The 18,159-nt window shown below is 38.8% G+C and overlaps 1 protein-coding gene across 1 annotated transcript in view; it reads right to left on the bottom strand.

The window, feature by feature from the left end:
• GRIN3A (glutamate ionotropic receptor NMDA type subunit 3A) overlaps positions 1-18,159 on the bottom strand; it is a 189,331-nt gene that overhangs the window by 105,784 nt on the left and 65,388 nt on the right. Inside the window, exon 3 of the mRNA XM_061164001.1 lies at positions 9,019-10,066. Within this exon, the coding sequence (XP_061019984.1) occupies positions 9,019-10,066 (1,048 nt within the window). The remainder of the gene's footprint in view (positions 1-9,018; positions 10,067-18,159) is intronic.

The raw sequence follows: 18,159 nt of genomic DNA, 5'->3' as shown, positions 1-18,159 counted from the left end.
TCACATAAAATACAAGATAGCATAAATTAAAATGGTTTGAAAGTAGAAAAACTACATCAAGCCAGAAATGATGCTTAAAATGCATACCACAAGACAATAAATCTGCTATTAGTGCAAAAGAATTCTGCCTCCAAGCTCTCTAGAACTGAGCTCAAAAAGAAAATCTTGCCATTTATCCAATTCACAGTGACAGTGCGTGTGTGAGAGAGGACACTAATTGTTCAAGACATAATTAATGATGATATTAAAATCTGACAGTCTAATAAGTTCTATTTTTTTGTGTGTGACCCCTTGTTGTCATACACTATGCTAGTTGCTTTACTTGGATTATTTTAATTTCCGTGACTACTCAGTGGGGGGCAGTTACCTTATTTCTGCCATTTACAACAGTGCTTGGCATATGGGAGTAGTTAATGAGTATTAGCTTTTTCTGTTATTATTACTAATATTAAGTATTTTAATATTTAGAACAAGTCACTTGAATATTTTTTAAATAATATATATAAATAAATTTTTTTTAGAAGATTCAGCAACAGCCAAACAAACCAATAAAAAAATCCTTTTGGAGTTTCACTGGAATTGCTTTACATGTGTAAACTAATCAAGGACAATTCTGACATCTTTAAATAATTAGCCTTCCAGTTTGGTAATATGGCAGTTTGTTTGCTTGCTTGGGATTTACTAAAATAGCTTTATTAAGATATAATTCACATGCCATACAATCCACTCATTTATGATTCATTAGGTTGAGTATATTCATAAGATATGTGCAACATTAGCACATTCAATTTTTCATCCAAGTAATCTTTTACATTTAGTACATTAAAAATTGTTTTCTTTTAACGCACTTCTTATAGAGGACACTTCCCTGATCTATCGTGAATTTTTGTTGCCAAAATGACTGGGATGTTTCTCCTCTTATGTTTTCTATCTAAAAGTACATGGAGCCCAGGGGAAGAGCCACTCCACTGAAACTACAGCATTACTTAGATTTTTCTTCTTTTAAGAAATTCTCTCTCTGGAATGTCTGGTAACAAAACCTCTCTAGTTTATGACTTGTCCTCTTCTTGTTCCCCCTTTCCTGGCTTTCCGATCTTGTAGCTCATGATCGAGCATCAGGACTGCACCCTCTCCCTCCAGTCTTGGGGCTTCTGCTCATGCCGCATGGCACCCCGAGATGCTGTCACCTCACCCAACTTCTCTTTTGCTCAGTTGCCTCCTTCAGGTCTCATCCTTCAGATCGCAGCCAGAATTCCCCTCCTGAGGGTGAGGCGAGGGAGGGGTTTCTCGGATTCTCCACTCAGATCAGGTCTCCTGCCAGGCTCTCAGATTCTGTTGTATTTGCTTTCACAGCACCCAGTCACAGTTTAAATCATTACCTGATTTATGTGTTCCCTTGATTAATATCTATCTTCCCTACTAAACCCCATGCTGCAAGGACACTGTCTGTTTTGCTGACTACTAAATTCCTAGCCACCTAGCATGGTACCTAGAACAAAAGTTGCTGTTATGGGATGAATTAAAGGAAAAACAAATAAATGGTTTGGTGTAGTTCAGTTTTCTTTCCTCTCACATCAAACTCCACTTTCAACGTCTTGTTTGCCCTAGAGTTCTGGCACTGCCCCCTTCTTCAAGGCCAGCTTTTATTATATGAATTCTTATGTTTTACTGGGCAGCCACATGGTGTTATATGAAGATCAGTGAAGGTGGTTTTTATCATCTTGGGAGATGCTTATCATTTCCTACTAAGGCTATGTGAGTGTACTTTACTTTAATATTTCTGATTAAAGTTTGCTTTTGTCTTCACAGGCAGGACTTTTTAATTTTTAATATTTACTTGAATGTTCACCAGGACTGTTTAGTTTCTAAAGCAGGACCATCATTTGTCTGTACAAAAAAAATGACACGAGTCTCCTAATCCCTCTAAGGAGGCGACTTTTTAAATATATGTTAGAGACACAGGGCTAAAGGGGGCATTTTATAAGAGAAGCTGGAAAAGAAGAACTAGAAAGTACATTAAAATCAGCAAATAGTTCATTTTGACTGCTCACGTATCCTTTCAACTATGTTAATTCAACTCTATGAGAGGAGGCAGGGCTTTATTTTCCAGTGTACCTTATGATTTATGAAGTGATCTTCTCATCTCTTATACCTCAGCAGACTGAATGTCAATGGCTAGAATGTTCTAAGAATGCCCAGGTCTATTCCTTTGACCATAGATCCAGATGAAGACCTCACTGGATAAAAATAATACTGCATTTTTTTCACCTGTCAATCATCTCAAAAGGCTAAGAGGAAATGACTTTTGATGATGAGGCAATGAGCACTTGCTTCCATCTGTCTACACTATTTTCTGCACTGCCTATAATGGATGGTGCTAGTTTTATGATGGAGAAATACCTATATAAGTTCTATTAAATGTATTACTCATAAATTCTTGCTTTCATGGTCTCATGCTTCAAGAGCCCACCTGCTTTGAAGCATGGAGCTTGCTTCCCAAAAGAGTTGGTGGGAGAGAGTGAGAAGCCACATATATTACTTTTAGTGTAAAGCAAATTATTCTGGCAAAACTAGTTTCGCTAAGGGAGGATAGAACTATTCTCTTGAATTTCATTTGCACAGCAGGCCAGTCCCTCTCCCTTGGGGTTATCTGTAGGAGCAGCCAGCAACAAGATTATTTCTTCCCTATGACCCCCTGTCAGGAAAAAAAAAAAAGCATTCCGACCTGCCTTGGCCGCTGCGACTCGTAGTGAATCATAAATTGGCCTGTCCTGTGCAGCACTTTGCATTTAATTTTACTTCTGATTCAAAGTGGTTGGTTGAAGCCAGTGAATCTCAGCTCTGAAATGGTGATAAAATGTTCACACTCTTAATGCTTAACAGTTTATTAACGGTGTTAAATGTATAGCCAGCATGCTAAACAGTTATGACCAAGGAGAAAAATGGGCTATTTCAGTCATTGTAAGTTATCTAATACCATGGTTACAGACGCTTGTGCAGCCAGGACTCAATTTACTGATGGATTGAGTATAAATATAGATCATAAATCTTACTTTTTAAGTCAACAGATTTTCATCCAAACACATTTCCCATAGGAATATTTTATAAGTTATTGTTTAGAATCCAAGACTGATACATTAAAAAAAAACACCATAGCCAATTTTGGGGACTAGAAATAGATACTATTTACACAAAAATAAGAAAATGCTATTTCTATACTTTAAAATATTTTATGTAACAGAAAAGTAGTTTTAAGGAAACGGTAGATGGAACTCTTAGGAATTGGTTTTTTAGACTGAGATTGCTTAGACGGCCTCTAAGAGCTGAGGACATCATTTCCTAGGAACATATTTCTTAATAAAATGCTTCTAGGGAAGTCTGGGAGTTGTTATTCTCAAAGTTTTCAGGCGTACAATTATAGAGGAGACATGGGGAGGTTATCCCAAGATAACTAAAGAAGAGTTAGAGAATGGAAGGAGGCAGGTGTTTAAGAGCATTAATGTGGAAGCACCAGGAAATTTGCCTGAGGTGAATTAAATGAGCTGTGGGAAAACGGGATAAAAATGGCAACATAGTACAATGAGAATTGTTCTGATACCCAGTAGGTGACAGAGATGAAAATATATGAAAAGAAATGAGACAGATCATGAGTAAGGGGGGTGGAAGAAACCTCAGAGTGTGAACAACACTCCATATAAATCACCTCTCTTTCAGTATTAGGAGAGTTTCACATTACAATGGAAAAACAAACATCCCAGGACTACAGCAGATTTGTGGCTTCCATGTAAATGGTACATTTTCACTCCTCAGAACAAAATGCTATGAAAATGGAAGTTTGAAAAGTATTAGAAAAAAGCAAACCACATAAACCCAGTTTCATCAAACATTAAAATACACACCTACCTGCTAATTCTCATGGTTTGGGCTGGACACTGATCTTTGTCCTCTCTATAACCACCTTAGTAGATGGGATAATATCAATCTTCATCTCAAGAAGTTAAAATTCGGTCTACAGAGAGGCATTCAAGAGCCTGCATGATTTTGCTTCAAGGTACTTCTATCTCCTCAACTTCCACCTCATCTCTCCGCAAAACCATATGCCAACTTTATGCCTGCTGCTTCTCCTAGAACAGCAATTTTTCTCCCTACTGCCTTCTCCCTTGGGGATCTCAGGCTCCCCACAGTGTCACCTCTCAGCCTCAGATTCCCACCAGTGTCAATGTCACTCCTGAAATCTGGTTCCATATTTCCCAGTACCTGCTGGATTTCACCTGGATGCCCAACACATATTAAAGTGCAAAGTATGAAACTGAACTGATCAGCATAATTTCTAGTTCATGAACTGCCTTTTCTGCTTTCCTGAATGGCACCATCATTTTATACACTCAGGCCTGCAACTTGGCACGTGTGGCTCTCTGTTGACGCTCACATCCAGTTAATTGCCACGTCCTGAATGGATAACTGAAGAGATAACTACTGATCTAGTTGGGCTTCCCAGGTGGCTCAGGTGTAAAGACTCTGCCTGCCAATGCAGGAGACACGGGTTTGACCCCTGAGTCAGAAAGATCCCCTGGAGAAGGATGTGGCAACCTACTTCAGTATTCTTGCCTGGAAAATCCCGTGGACAGAGGAGCCTGGTGGGCTACATCCATGGGGTCGCAAAAGAGTTAGACACGACTTAGCGACTCAACAACAACGGATCTGGTCACCACAATGTTTCCTGACTTTTCTTTCTATCAGTGACAATATCTATAACTCCAACTCTTTCTCCAGCTCCAACACTGTCTTTCTCTTCTAATTGTGTTTAATTGCTACTGCGGAAACAACCATTCTAAGTGGATTCTGCTTCTCTGTGCTATTGCACTGTTCAAAAATGTCAATGGATCTCTAGCCCAATGTCAAAGATCCTCTGATATCTCAATCAAGTTACTCTTCAGACTTAGCTCTTCTCCTTCCTTTCATGCTGTGGCTTCAAGATATCCTGACTGTGCCTTATATGTTCTACCTCCAAATAGTTTGTTCTGTTCTTTTCCTTGGAATGTCCATTCTTTCTTCCTTGATGCAGATATTCAACTTTCAAGTCTTCTCCAAGAATAAGAACACAGTTTATATTATTAATTAGTCAGTCAGTTCAGTCGCTCAGTCGTGTCCGACTCTTTGCGACCCCAATGACTGTAGCACGCCAGGCCTCCCTGTCTATCGCCAACTCCCAGAGTTTACTCAAATTCATGTCCATTGAGTTGGTGATGCCATCCAACCATCTCATCCTCTGTTGTCCCCTTCTCCTCCTGCCTTCAATCTTTCCCAGCATCAGGGTCTTTTCAAATGAGTTAGTTCTTCTCATTGGGTGACCAAAGTATTGGAGTTTCAACTTCAGCAACAGTCCTTCCAATGAATATTCAGGACTGATCTTCTTTAGGATGGACTGGTTGGATCTCCTTGCTGTCCAAGGGACTCTCAAGAGTCTTCTCCAATACCACAGTTCAGAAGCATCAATTCTTTGGCTCTCAACTTTCTTTATGGTTCAACTTTCACATCCATACATAACTACTGGAAAAACCATAGCTTTGACTAGATGGACCTTTGGTGGCAAAGTAATGTCTCTGCTTTTTAATATGTTGTCTAGGTAGGTCATAACTTTTCTTCCAAGGGGCAAGTGTCTTTTAATTTCATAGCTGCAGCCACCATCTGCAGTGATTTTGGAGCACCCCCAAATAAAGTCTGTTACTGTTTCCACTGTTTCTCCATCTATTTGCCATGAAGTGATGGGAGCAGATGCTATGATCTTATTAATTAAGCCTTCAGTTGAAGGCAATTACCCTTTCTTTGAAATTTGATGTGTTTCATTTGTTTCTAAACTTTGGCATGCTTATAGCTTTTTCTTCTGTAGTTCAACTTTTAGTTTTTTGAGGACCTTCTGACTGTTTTCAATAGTGGCTATACCAATTTTCAATCCTACCCACACTTATAACTTTCTAAGTTGTTTTCCTTTGTTTTTTATATATTTTTAAATCTTTTCTCCTCTACTTTTCTACTTCTGCATTTTCCACATCATTTACTGTAAAAAAGAAAAAAGAATCACTCAAAGAATTGAGCATTGTTAGGAGAGAAAAGAGCTCATGTGAGTGAGTAGAATATACTTAAGAATGAATGCTGAGTGACTGAAATGTATGGAAATTGTTTTGATTATGCCTGTCATTGGGAAGATGAGGTCATTATATCATCTGCATAATACCACACATTTGGATGAAAATGGAACAATTCTGTCACCAACTTTATTCGCCAAAAGTTCAGATGTTGGGTATTTCTTAATCAAATAATCTAGGTGTTTTTATATGGAAAAGAAGTGAGAGACTTTAAACAACATTAGGGAAGAGACATACATTTTTGGGAAACTTAGTGAAAATTCATTTATTATCTAAAAATTGAAAATGTTTTAGATTTAGGTTTGTCCACTTCATTAAGACCTTAGTAAATGTAACATAAAGTTGACATGGTCCATTTCCTCTCACAGCATATTAAACCTAGACAATGTATTAAAAAGGAGACCTTTGCTGACAAAGGTCTGTCCAGTCAAAGTTATGTTTTTTTCCAGTAGTCATGGATGTATGTGAGAGTTGGACCATAAAGAAGGCTGAGCACTGAGGAATTGATGCTTTTGAACTGCGGTTTTGGAGAAGACTGTTGAGAGTCCCTTGTGCTGCAAGGAGATCCAACCAGTCAATCCTAAAGGAAATCAGTCCTGGGTGTTCACTGGAAGGACTGATGCTGAAGCTGAAACTCCAATACTTTGGCCACCTGATGCAAAGAACTGACTCATTTGAAAAGACCGTGATGCTGGGAAAGATTGAAGGCAGGAGGAGAAGGGGACGACAGAGGATAAGATGGTTGGATGGCATCACTGACTTGATGGACATGAGTTTGAGCAGGCTCTGGGAGTTGGTGATGGACAGGGAAGCCTAGTGTGCTACACTCCATGGAGTCCCAAACAGTCAGACATGACTGAGTGATTAAAATGAACTGATTTCCTCTTACTTTGTCTGGAGGGCTGGGTTAGGATTATAAAAATGTGACCTTTTTATTGAGAATGGAATTGGGAATGGAATGGTTGCTTTTTTTTGCTTAAAAAAAAAAAAAACATTTTACTGCTGTGTATGGTTTATTGTTATGCTTTTCGTTTTAATACTTAAAATGATAATTGCCTCAGGTTTCTCATGCATAACATCCATGAAAATTTTGATAATCTTTGGTGCTGATTAATAAAACTCTAGTTAGTATAACTTCACCTTTTTACATATGATAATGGTCTGGAATCTTCACAAAAAATGGCACATATATTGTCTCTTATACTAGATTGGATCGAATAGTTTCCAAGTTGAGTGTGCAATTTAAGAATCATACTGCAAGATTACTGCCAAAAAAAAAAAAATTGAGTAAGTCTCTATTAAGATGGCAAACTTTTGGGAGATCCACAGACCTCTTGGGGCAAAGAAGAAAGAGAGGCTGCTAATACCAGTAAAATATGAATGCTGAAGCATCACCAAATCTCTCTTTAGGGTAACACATGTATTTATACTATGGAACTTATTTGTGTTCATTAAATTCCAGATGATAACCTAAAGTCCTGACTGCACATTAAGAAGCAAATGCAATTCATTGCCCAGTCAATGATCCATTGTTTGCTGAGTCTTTTCATGAGGTTCACATGTATTAAGGAGGTTTTCAGCATATGGGTCAAATTTCTCACATTCATTTGTTTGCAGAACAGACCATATATCCTAATCCAAACTATGAGAATTCTCTAAAGCTGCCGCTAGCCCTCTGGACCACCTTATCATTTAACAAAAATAGTAAATGTCCTATTTGTTCATTCTCTGTGCAATTAATTTTAAATGTTTGATAAAAATATATGGTAAAGGGTTCAATATTATGATATTTGATGTGAAAAGGTATATTTGAAAAGTCATGATGGTGTTTCACAGTTTGAAATGCTCAGCTTAGTTCAAGATACTTTAACACAGTGTGTCCTGGATATATTCACTGAATTACAGCTTTCTCCAGTCTCTGGTAGATGGGTTCTACAGATTGGAATACATGTCTGCTCTGGATCTGCATTCTGTTCCCCACTGGGACTGTAGTACTCCCTTGACTTATTGTTTTGAGCCCTTACAACCCCCTCCTCTCCACTCCCACTGGGTTGGCCAAGCTCGCCATACTTGTAGTCACTGAAAGAGGTCTTGTCACCAAACAGACATGACTATCTTTACTCAAGTATCACCACTGCTTTACCTGCTTACCTGAACCCTTACCCTCCTCCTTTCTTCATAGGGTCAGATGTCTAGAATATCAAAGGTAGCCTAGAATAGAGACGATTTTCTTGAATATTCTTGGAAATTATAATGTGATTGTTGACATCCTCCTCCAACCCTAAGGTGATCAGCCTTTCTTACCCAAAAGGATGCTCTCTTCCCAGTTAATCTTGCCAGATCAGTTAGCTTAGTACTCCTTGGCTATATGTATTGAGTATTTTAGCTTTCTGACTTTGAGTGCTTATGATAAAATGTTAGTTCTTTCCATTTTGCAGTTTTTCATGGTGAAAAAGGATTCTTTACTATTTAAATTTGGACCTTATTATTTATTTCCAATAATTCCCAAGAGAAGTAATTAATCGGTTTTTGAAGTTTTACTTTGGGTGAAAATACTTTGTAAGTCTATTCCCTGATAGCCATTCTGCCAGATGGTTAACTAACACAAGTAAAAAACTGCACAAATAGATGTTTCTATGAGACTTTCTTTGGAACAAAATCTCCTAAAAACATCCCTCACTCTTTTTGTTTCATTTAATAAAGCAATGAAATATTTAGTGCAATTCGGCAACAGACTTTTTGGATTAGTCTCTACAGATGGTTCAGAGAATATTCTGTGTTAGATGAAAGCATATAAACTACTACAGCATAAGACAAAATATACAGAGTTAAAATGGACAATAAGGAAATCTAGAGTAAAAAGAAGTATTACCTTAGGGTCATGTATTCCAGAAAGCTCTTCATAGATCTTCTCACCTACCATGACAGCAGCCAAATTCGCCGTGTATGTTGAAAGGCAAAACATACAGAAAATGGCCCAAAGGTTCATCAGAAACCTTCCAGTCCAGCATTTTGGGGGTTTGATAGCTGCTGTTCTACCGAACAAGAGAGCATAACAGACATTCAAGGCTGAAGAGAAGGAGAAAACTTTACTTCTATTCCGCCCCTTGGGAGTCATGCCAAAGGGGCTCTTCCATTCATAGAGAGTGAGGAAAATGGCAGTGATGTGCAGAGCCACAAAAATCCCCAGCCACATTGTCCAGTGGAGTGGCCACATGAAGGCTCCAATGGGAGCTGCTGTGTCTCGCGTCCTCACTAAGATGCCCAAGCTGGTGGAGAAGAAAGGGCTGGTGAAATCTATCACCTGGCTTCGTGCAGTATTGATGCTGAAGGAAGTGACCGCCAAGTGGGCTGACCCACTCAGGAGATCACCCACCAGCCCAGTCCAGTGCCCATTTTTCCAGGCTCCATATTTGCCATCCCCAACAATATAGAGATCAAAGTCAAAGTTCATGTCTTCTGCCAGTTTTTCCAGTAGATCAATGCAATATCCATAGCAGCACTTCTTCAATGTTATGGGCACTGTATCATTACTGCTGTGGAGGCTGCTAAAAAGGCTGTCCAGTATGGAAGAATCATTAGTCATGGGGTCTAGACAGAGCTGGCCAGCAGGGCACAAGCCTTCATCATCGACCTCCCTTGTGAAGACAAATGGATGCTCTATCAGTGTAACCACTCGCAAGTGTAGCTTACTTGGGTGCTGAAAGTGGGTTTTGTGCCTCTGGGCTTGCTCTGGCCATATTCCATAGTCCATGACAATCTTCCCCCTCTGCCAGCTGCCCAAGCGTGTCCACATTGGCTTTCCCATGGGGTCATTTTGCAGATTCCAGATGAAAAAGTTGTTTTCTGAGCTGATGATAGTGGAACCTTTCACTTTGATGGAACCACTGAGGCCTCTGAAAGTGGTGTTGGCTAGAAACCTGGCAAAGAGGAGTAAAGGCAGAAAGTAAGGAAGAGGGGTGAGGGCAAAGTCAGGAAGCAGTGCCCATCTTTGCTTCTCTGTCTTAATAAAAAAACTATTTTAAAAAAAGGCATTGCCTAAATTACTTTAGGAATTAATAAACTAGAATCTTCCTAGGAGAAGAGTCCTATGTCATTGAGCAAATGAAATCTCATCCTCATGTTCTAACACCTGGACTGGGTGTTTGACTCATGGCCTTACTCCAAATCTTTATTCCCAGTTAAGGGGTGTGTTAATTAATTTGTTATAAATGGTTAATTTTATATTCTCACAACTTTCCAAGCTATGGAAGTTCTCAGCACCTTTAACATATCTCATTTCTACTGTCCACCACATTCAACTGCAAATAAATCAGCTCAATAAATATCTTTGGTGCAAGGAATAAGTTTTAATAAGTATGCATATACTTTAATAATTGCTTAACATTATATTCATAATTCTAGAAAATAGCCAAATCTTGTTATCAGTGTTTCTCCTTTCAGAGTGGAAATAATCAACATGTCTGTCCCCATGAGGCCAGTCAAAGCTGCATGTTGGATACGATCCATGGAACAAAGAAAAAGATGATAAATAGACTTGCAGTTCCCAGGACAGCCTCAGGCTAACCTCCCTCTAAGTCATTAGAGAAAAACAATTGGCTCTGGCTCCAGAGAAAGCTTCTGCCAGAAGTCAAAGAAAGGAAAATTACCAGCTGAGTGATATACTGATTCCTAACCCTGTGAACCAAGCATTGTCAGTACATGTTCTGCTATGGAAAAGGCAAAAAAATGCTTGGTCAAAGTCTCTGTCTTTCTTGAGTTTTGGAAGAAGAGACAAAAAAGGTCACATACATGCTTGTGGCATCTTTGTACCCTTAATTATGGCCTTGTGTCAGAAGGAAAGCCCACAGTCTGACATCAGAAACACCTGTGTTAGAATATTGGTCCACCCACCTTCTAGCATTGTCCTTGGACACCGATTTACTGAACTCTAAACTTCAGTTTTGTCATCAGCAAAATAGGGGGAATAATTACATTTTTATTTGTAAATTACTTCCACTGTAAGCGTTAGAAATAATTCACGTGTGGTATATACTATACCTTTTGACATAGAACAATTGTTCCAGATATGGTAACTATTATTTAATGTCTTTTAAATTTTTTCAATCAAGGCCATCCCCAGTCATTTTCCTAGTCTTTTAATAGAAGTTTTGCAGTTGGAGACACAAAGTATTGCATTATGATAAACTCATAGAGGGTACTCAAGACACATTTCAAATTAAAAGAAATTAAATTGAAATGTGGACTGTAACATAGCAGATTTTTGTGAAGAGCTGGATGATACAAGTCTAGGTCCTTAGCAAAATACATTAATCCATTGTTTACCACAAATTACTCTGTAATTTACAAATGCAAATACCAGTAGTAGGAAGTTACACTGCCACAGAAGAAACATAGAGGAATCAGAAAGTGTGAAGAATGTACTAATTTTCATTAAAGATATAAATGTAAATCACATTTTGAAGATCCTTCCATCACTAAAAGCAATATAACTGCTCATTTTGGTAGATTGTGTATAATAGTAATTATTCACATTAGCACTCCCTTGTGGGACTCTACCACTTAAAATGAATTCTATTTTGCAACAAGTAAAAGTCTCCATTATCTTACATTTTAAAACAGTTTTCTGCCTCTTTAGGGAAGTAGAGAACCAAATCATTAAAATATACAGATTAATCAATCGATAATTACCTAGGTAGTAGAACAGAAGAATGACTATAATTGTGTTTCTGATGAGCAATCTACTATTAGATTTGTTAACACACACATACACACACACACACGGAGATAGCCTAGGGAATAAAATAGTTATTAGTAAATAGGTTAATTTTACTTGGTCAATTTAGTGATCAGGAAAGCAAAGTTGTAGAAAAAGAAACTCTTCATTATTTTAAGAATATATGGGGCTTAAGGATTATAGACTTTTAATTGGATGGACCTACAAAGAGCTATCACTGAGTAAATATATACTTAAATTATCTCAGAAAAGAGGGTTTCAGGAATCTTTCAGAGATTAACTCCATCATTCCAGTAAAATGTATTCCTCTTTGTCGATGTTAAATAAGATTCGGCATGGCCATGACTAAAGAACAGGGCTTAATTGTCTCTAAGGCATTCATCTGTCACTGAGACAGACATGTCAATCAGGATCTAAATGTCTTCCATTCCCCAGACCGGAAAATTCCAGTGTTTGTTTCAGTATGGAATTGGCACCAAGAAATTGGGTCTCAGGGAATCCCCATTTATGATGGATTATTTCTATTTTATTTTCAGTTTTACAGAAAAAGTAAAATAATCTCATTAATAGCTTTAGTTATTATCACCTTCACCATGTATTCTTTATAATGGAATGACAATGTGCAACAAAATTTGAATACTCATATATTAGTTAAAAGATTACAATGTTGAAATCTTGCTTTTGCATAAACTGATTTCTACCATGTTCCTTTTTATCTTTCCCTGGACTCTTCTTGGATGAACAAGAAAAAGGAAAATCAGGAATAACTTTATTGGCAAGGTAAACTGATACAAATATACACCAGGTACTGTTCTTAGTATGAGTTGTAAAGATGAAAGACACTCTCATTGTTCTTAAGGAGCTCCAAGTCTCATGATGGGGAGAGAGAAAAACAAGCAGGCAATTCTAAACCAGTGTAATGAGCACCCTGATGGAGGCAGAATTGGGGGGCATTTGGAGAAGACTCTTGAGAGTCCCTTGGACTGCAAGGAGATCAAACCAGTCAATCCTAAAGGAAAATCAGTCCTGAATATTCATTGGAAGGACTGAAGCCGGAACTGAAGCTTCAGACTGAAGTTGAAGACTGAAGTTTCAGACTGAAGCTGAAACTCCAATACTTTGGCCACCTGATGGGAAGAACTGACTTACTGGAAAAGACCCTGATGCTGGGAAAGATTGAAGGCAGGAGGAGAAGGGGAAGACAGAGGATGAGGTCGTTAGGTGACATCACTGACTCTATGGACATGAGTTTGAGTAAGCTCTGGGAGTTGGTGATGGACAGGGAGGCCTGGTGTGCTGCAGTCCATGGGGTCGCAAAGAGTTGGACATGATTGAGCGACTGAACTGACTGGAACAGAAAGCAAGGGCACCTGAAAATTCCACTGTAGGGGTGACAAGAAAGACTTCTCGGAGGAGGAGGTATGAGAGCTGAGTCTTTTTTCGTGGGGGTGGGGGATTTTAAGAAATTTTACTTCCTGAGGCAGAAGTCCATGAAGCTAGGAATCTCATGTGAAGTGAAGTGTTAAGTTGCTCAGTCATATCTAACTCTTTGTGACCCCCACGGACTGTAGCCCACCAGGCTCCTCTGTTCATGGGATTCTCCAGGCAAGAATACTGGTGTGGGTTGCCACTTTCTTCTCTAGCGGATCTGCCCAACCCAGGGATTGAACCTGAGTCTTCCACATTGCAGGCAGATTCGTCTACCACCAAGTCACCAGGGAAGCCCTAGGAATCTCATATGCATACTAAATACACTGAAGACAAACTTTGTCTAATCAACAATATTGATTCAGGGCAGTTCTGCCATTTGCTATATAATTCTCACCAATAATCACTACTTTGGAGTTCAGTGCAATTTCATAGCATATAGGAAACCAAACTTAAACAAATACTTTATCTTGAAAAGCCACATAACCAAATAACAACATATGCAGAGAGACAAGCAAAGATGTAAGTATAGAAAGGATATGCTTTTTAGCTCATCATCACTAAGCTGCAGAGCACATTAACAATGATTTGCCCTTCTTCTGCTCCAGGCACTCCTTTGCATGAAATATCAAATGTAAATGCATGTTAAATGATATTTTAAAAGAAAAATAGGAGCAATCATTGGAACAATCATATGATTTTGACATTGTATGTATTTTTTCATGTGTAAGGAGATTGTATTTAGAATTTGATGTGGGAAAGTTGTCAAAAATGTTAAAAGATTTGAATATTTAACTAAATAGGATGTGGTCATTGTGAAACAATACTTAATTATCAATTTAACTGAAGTAATAATGAGAGATTTCAAAGGCAAATATGAGATAACATGAAAGAAATCTTAGAGAGCTGAATCTTGAAGAAGGAATTATAGTTAAGCAGGAAGAGAAGCTAGGGACCGATGCTGTCAGCCCAGGGAGATGTGTGTGCAAAAGCCAGAGACAGAGAGAGCAAGCTGCCTGATGATGAGTGGTGAGAAATAAGGCTGGAGATGAGGGTGGGAAATGAAGTACAAAAGGACTTAGATTATGATGAATGTAACAGCCATTGAGAGAATTTTTCTGGGGAGGGATAGGACCATCAGATTTGATTTTAGAAAGATCTTGTTTTCTTGCTAGCTAAGTGGGAAACAGTTTGGAAGGAGAAGCGGGCTGAGAACAGTTTCAGATGTGAGGAATAATGCTTCTTCTTTCCTCCCCTGACTTCCTCTCTTCCTCTCTCTCTGCTTATTTCACAAGGGGCTTAAGGTGACAAGGGCTAAGTTATAACAGAAGTGGAGAAAATGGCATAATCAGGAGGTATTATAGTTTCCAAGAGAAAAGTAGTGATTTTAAGAGGGTCAAATGTACAAGGTTGCATTTAATTCACAAACTATACTAAGGATATATAAAACTTGGCTTGTTGGAAGGTCATACAAATAAGACCTGGAGTATTTGGTTGTGTATCAGGTAAATGTAAGCCCATAGAGCACTGTGGGGGAAAAAGAGAGATGTAATATCAAATTCCTCTAATAGTAATTTAGAACCTGGATCAGAGGTACAAATAATACTCCTAGAAATGTAATATCAAATTCCTCTAATAATAATTTAGAACCTGGATCACAGGTACCAATAATACTGCTACATTCTGTGCTGATCATACTACCCCTCCAGTCTAGCTATTAATTCTCAATAGATCTTCCAGTTCAAGTATTATGAGGGAAGGTAAGGAGGTGGGAAATTTAACAAGAATGGTAACTACAACAATCTTATTGGAGAGCAGAATAGAAACATATTCAGGTTGCAACTGGACTGTAGACATTTTGCATGTCCATTTTACGAGACTGGATTTTATTTAACAGGAAAAGGGGAGCCATGAAGGTATTGAAGTAGAGCAATGATATAACCATAAGTCTGCACTGATAATACTCCTCGGGAAGTAGGCACAATGTGTACACAGGAAGGAAGAGATAGTGATCAGGAGACCACTTAGAAGATTAATACAATATCTTTGCCATGGTATAATAAGAGTCTTGATCTCACTCCATGAGTGAGAATCTGGTGCATAGTGAGTATTTAACAAAGCATTTCAGGTATACATATATATATATTTTTCATCAGCAGATCTCTCAAGGTATCATTCTGCTTGAAAGAATAAAGCTCACTGGTTAATCTGCATGGAGGTAACTTGTTACTTCGGTAAAAGTTCCCAACTATGTCACTAATTAAGAACATGTGTTTATTTGAGTAGGCGTTGAGATAAAATCTGAACTCTTCAAAGTGTGTAAAAAATGTTTTTGAGACAGTTCACAAATATAAGCAAGATCAGTGTTTAATGTATTTAAGAGCTTTTAGAAGCCACATTTGCATACAAAACTTGACCTACTAATTAAAAGATTTTCTTATTAAAACAAATGAACAAAGATGCTAACAAAATAACACATAGCAAATCAATCATTTATTCACTCATTTTGCCAGGCACTGCTTTAGGTTCTAAGAGATATAGTAGTGAACAAAGGAATAATGATCTGTGTAGCTTCTATTCTATTGAGGGGACAGGATAAATATTATAAATGGGGAATATGAGTGGGATATTAGTGCTATGTGCAGAAGCAAAAAGAGCAGAGTAAGGATGTAAGATGTGTCAGGGCTGGTGGTAGTGTGGAATTGCAGGTTAGGGAGTCCAGGAGAAGGTGATATTTGTGTAAAGGGAATAAGCTGACCAAGAGGCTCTCCGGGTAAAGACCATTCCTATATAGGGAGCAAGGAGTCCAATGTCCTTGAGAGGGACTGCGTCTGGTATGTTTGAGGAAGAGCTAAGGGACCGAGGAACAGAGGAGTTAAAGATGAGCTCAGAGGAAACTTATGGGGAGTGGGGGGTGGGGAAATAGGATCTTGAAGGTCACTGCAAGGACCTTTGTTTCTTCTCTATGTGAGATGGAAAGCCACTGGTGGGTTTTGAGCAGAGAAGTGATATGACCTACATTTTAACAGGCTTGTTGCAGTGTCGTGTTGAGAATGGACTACCGAGAGACCAAGGCAGAAGCAGAAAGAGCAGTTAGGGAGCTGTTTCAAATATCAGACAAAAGTTGATGATGGTTTAAGCTGAGGTAGTAGCAATAGAGGTGAGAAAAATTAGTTGGATCTTGATAAATTGTGAAGCTACAACTGATAGGATTTGCTGAAGGCTCAGACATAGTTGCTAGGAAAAGGAAGCGTAAGGATGACACCAAGGTTTTTGCCCTGAGAAATTGGAATGTTGAGTTGCCATTAATTGTAATAAAGAAAACTGTAGAAGAATCAGGTTGTGAGGTGGGTGAGAACCACCAGGAATTCGTGCGCTAATGTTAAGTTTGAGATAGTTTATAGACATCCAAACGGAGTTGCTAAGTAAGTAGGTGGAGAATTCTGGAGTTTAGGAAGGAGGTCTGAACTGGATATACAATGTGCGAGCCAAAACTCTATAAACAGTATTTGAGATCACAACAGTAATTGTAGATGAGAAGCCCAAGGAATAAGTCCAGGGCTTTTGGAGGTGGTGCAGGTTAGAAAGAACTAGCAAAGGAAACCAAGAAGTAACCAGAGACGTAAAGCAGGCTGTGTGGTGTTCTAGAAGTCAAGTAAAAGAGATATTTTAATCAGGGGACACTGATCATCTGTGTCAAATGCTTCTAACAGCTCAAATGCAGTGAGGACTGAGAACTGACCATTGGCTTTAGAAACATGTAGGTCACCAGTGACTTCATGAGAGTAATTTCAGTGGAGTGTTGGAGCCTACTGCTTCAAGGGAAAATGGAAAAGGAGAAACTGGAGATAAATCTTTAGAGAGTTACGCTATAAAGAGGAGAAAAATAGAATAGTGGTGGAGAGGAAAAATTAAGCAAATATCTAAATATTATGAGCTTCCCCCATGGCTCAGCGGTAAAGAATCTGCCTGCAATGCAGGAGCCACAGGAGAAGCAGGTTTGATCCCTGGGTAGGGAAGATCCCCTGGAGGAGGGCATGGCAACGAACTCCAGTATTCTTGCCTGGAGAATCCCAGGGACAGAGGAGCTTGGTGGGCTACAGTCTGGAGGGTCACAGAGTCGGACATGACTGAAGCGACCTAGCAAGCATACATGCATAAATATTATATATGTGTGTGTGTGTGTGTATATATATGTGTGTGTGTGTGTGTGTGTGTGTGTGTGTGTGTGTGTGCAGGATTTTAAGCTGATAACAATGATCTAGTAAAAATAGAAAAATTGGGGCTTCCCAATTTTTACCACTGGTGGCTCAATGGTAAAGAATCTTTGATAAATATTGGTAAAGAGTTTGATTCCTGATCTAGGAAGACCCCACATGCCACAGAGCAACTAAACCCCTGCGCCCCAATAGCTGAGCATGTGCTCTGGAGCCCAGGAGCCACAACTACTGAGTTTGCACAGCAACAAAGACCCAGCACAGCCAAAAATGAACAAGTAAATAAAGCTAATTAAAAAAATAGAAAGATTGTTGATGTAGGATAGAAGAGAGAGAATTCCTGGGACAGTTCCCTTGAGGGGCAAAAAGGATGTACTCTAAGGTGCAAGAGGGGGTGATGCTCTTTGCTGTGATAAGGTGCATGGACATGGGAGAAGGCAGAGAAAATACAGAACCCTGAGGCAAATAGGTGGGTGGATGAGGACAAGAGAGTTTGTGGAAGTTCTCCCTTGATTGCTTTAACTCATTTAGGGCATTTAAAAAGTAAATTATAGAACTCATTATACTCTCCCCCTTATAATTCATTTGAGAGAAGTTTTATTGTATTACTTTCAAAATGAGACCAGAGGTA

This window comes from Dama dama, chromosome 16 (genome assembly GCF_033118175.1).
Source record: "Dama dama isolate Ldn47 chromosome 16, ASM3311817v1, whole genome shotgun sequence".
NCBI classification, from domain to species: Eukaryota; Metazoa; Chordata; class Mammalia; order Artiodactyla; family Cervidae; genus Dama; species Dama dama.
The sequence above is the reverse complement of the archived record's forward strand: the minus strand, read 5'-3'. Positions and strand labels throughout refer to the sequence as shown.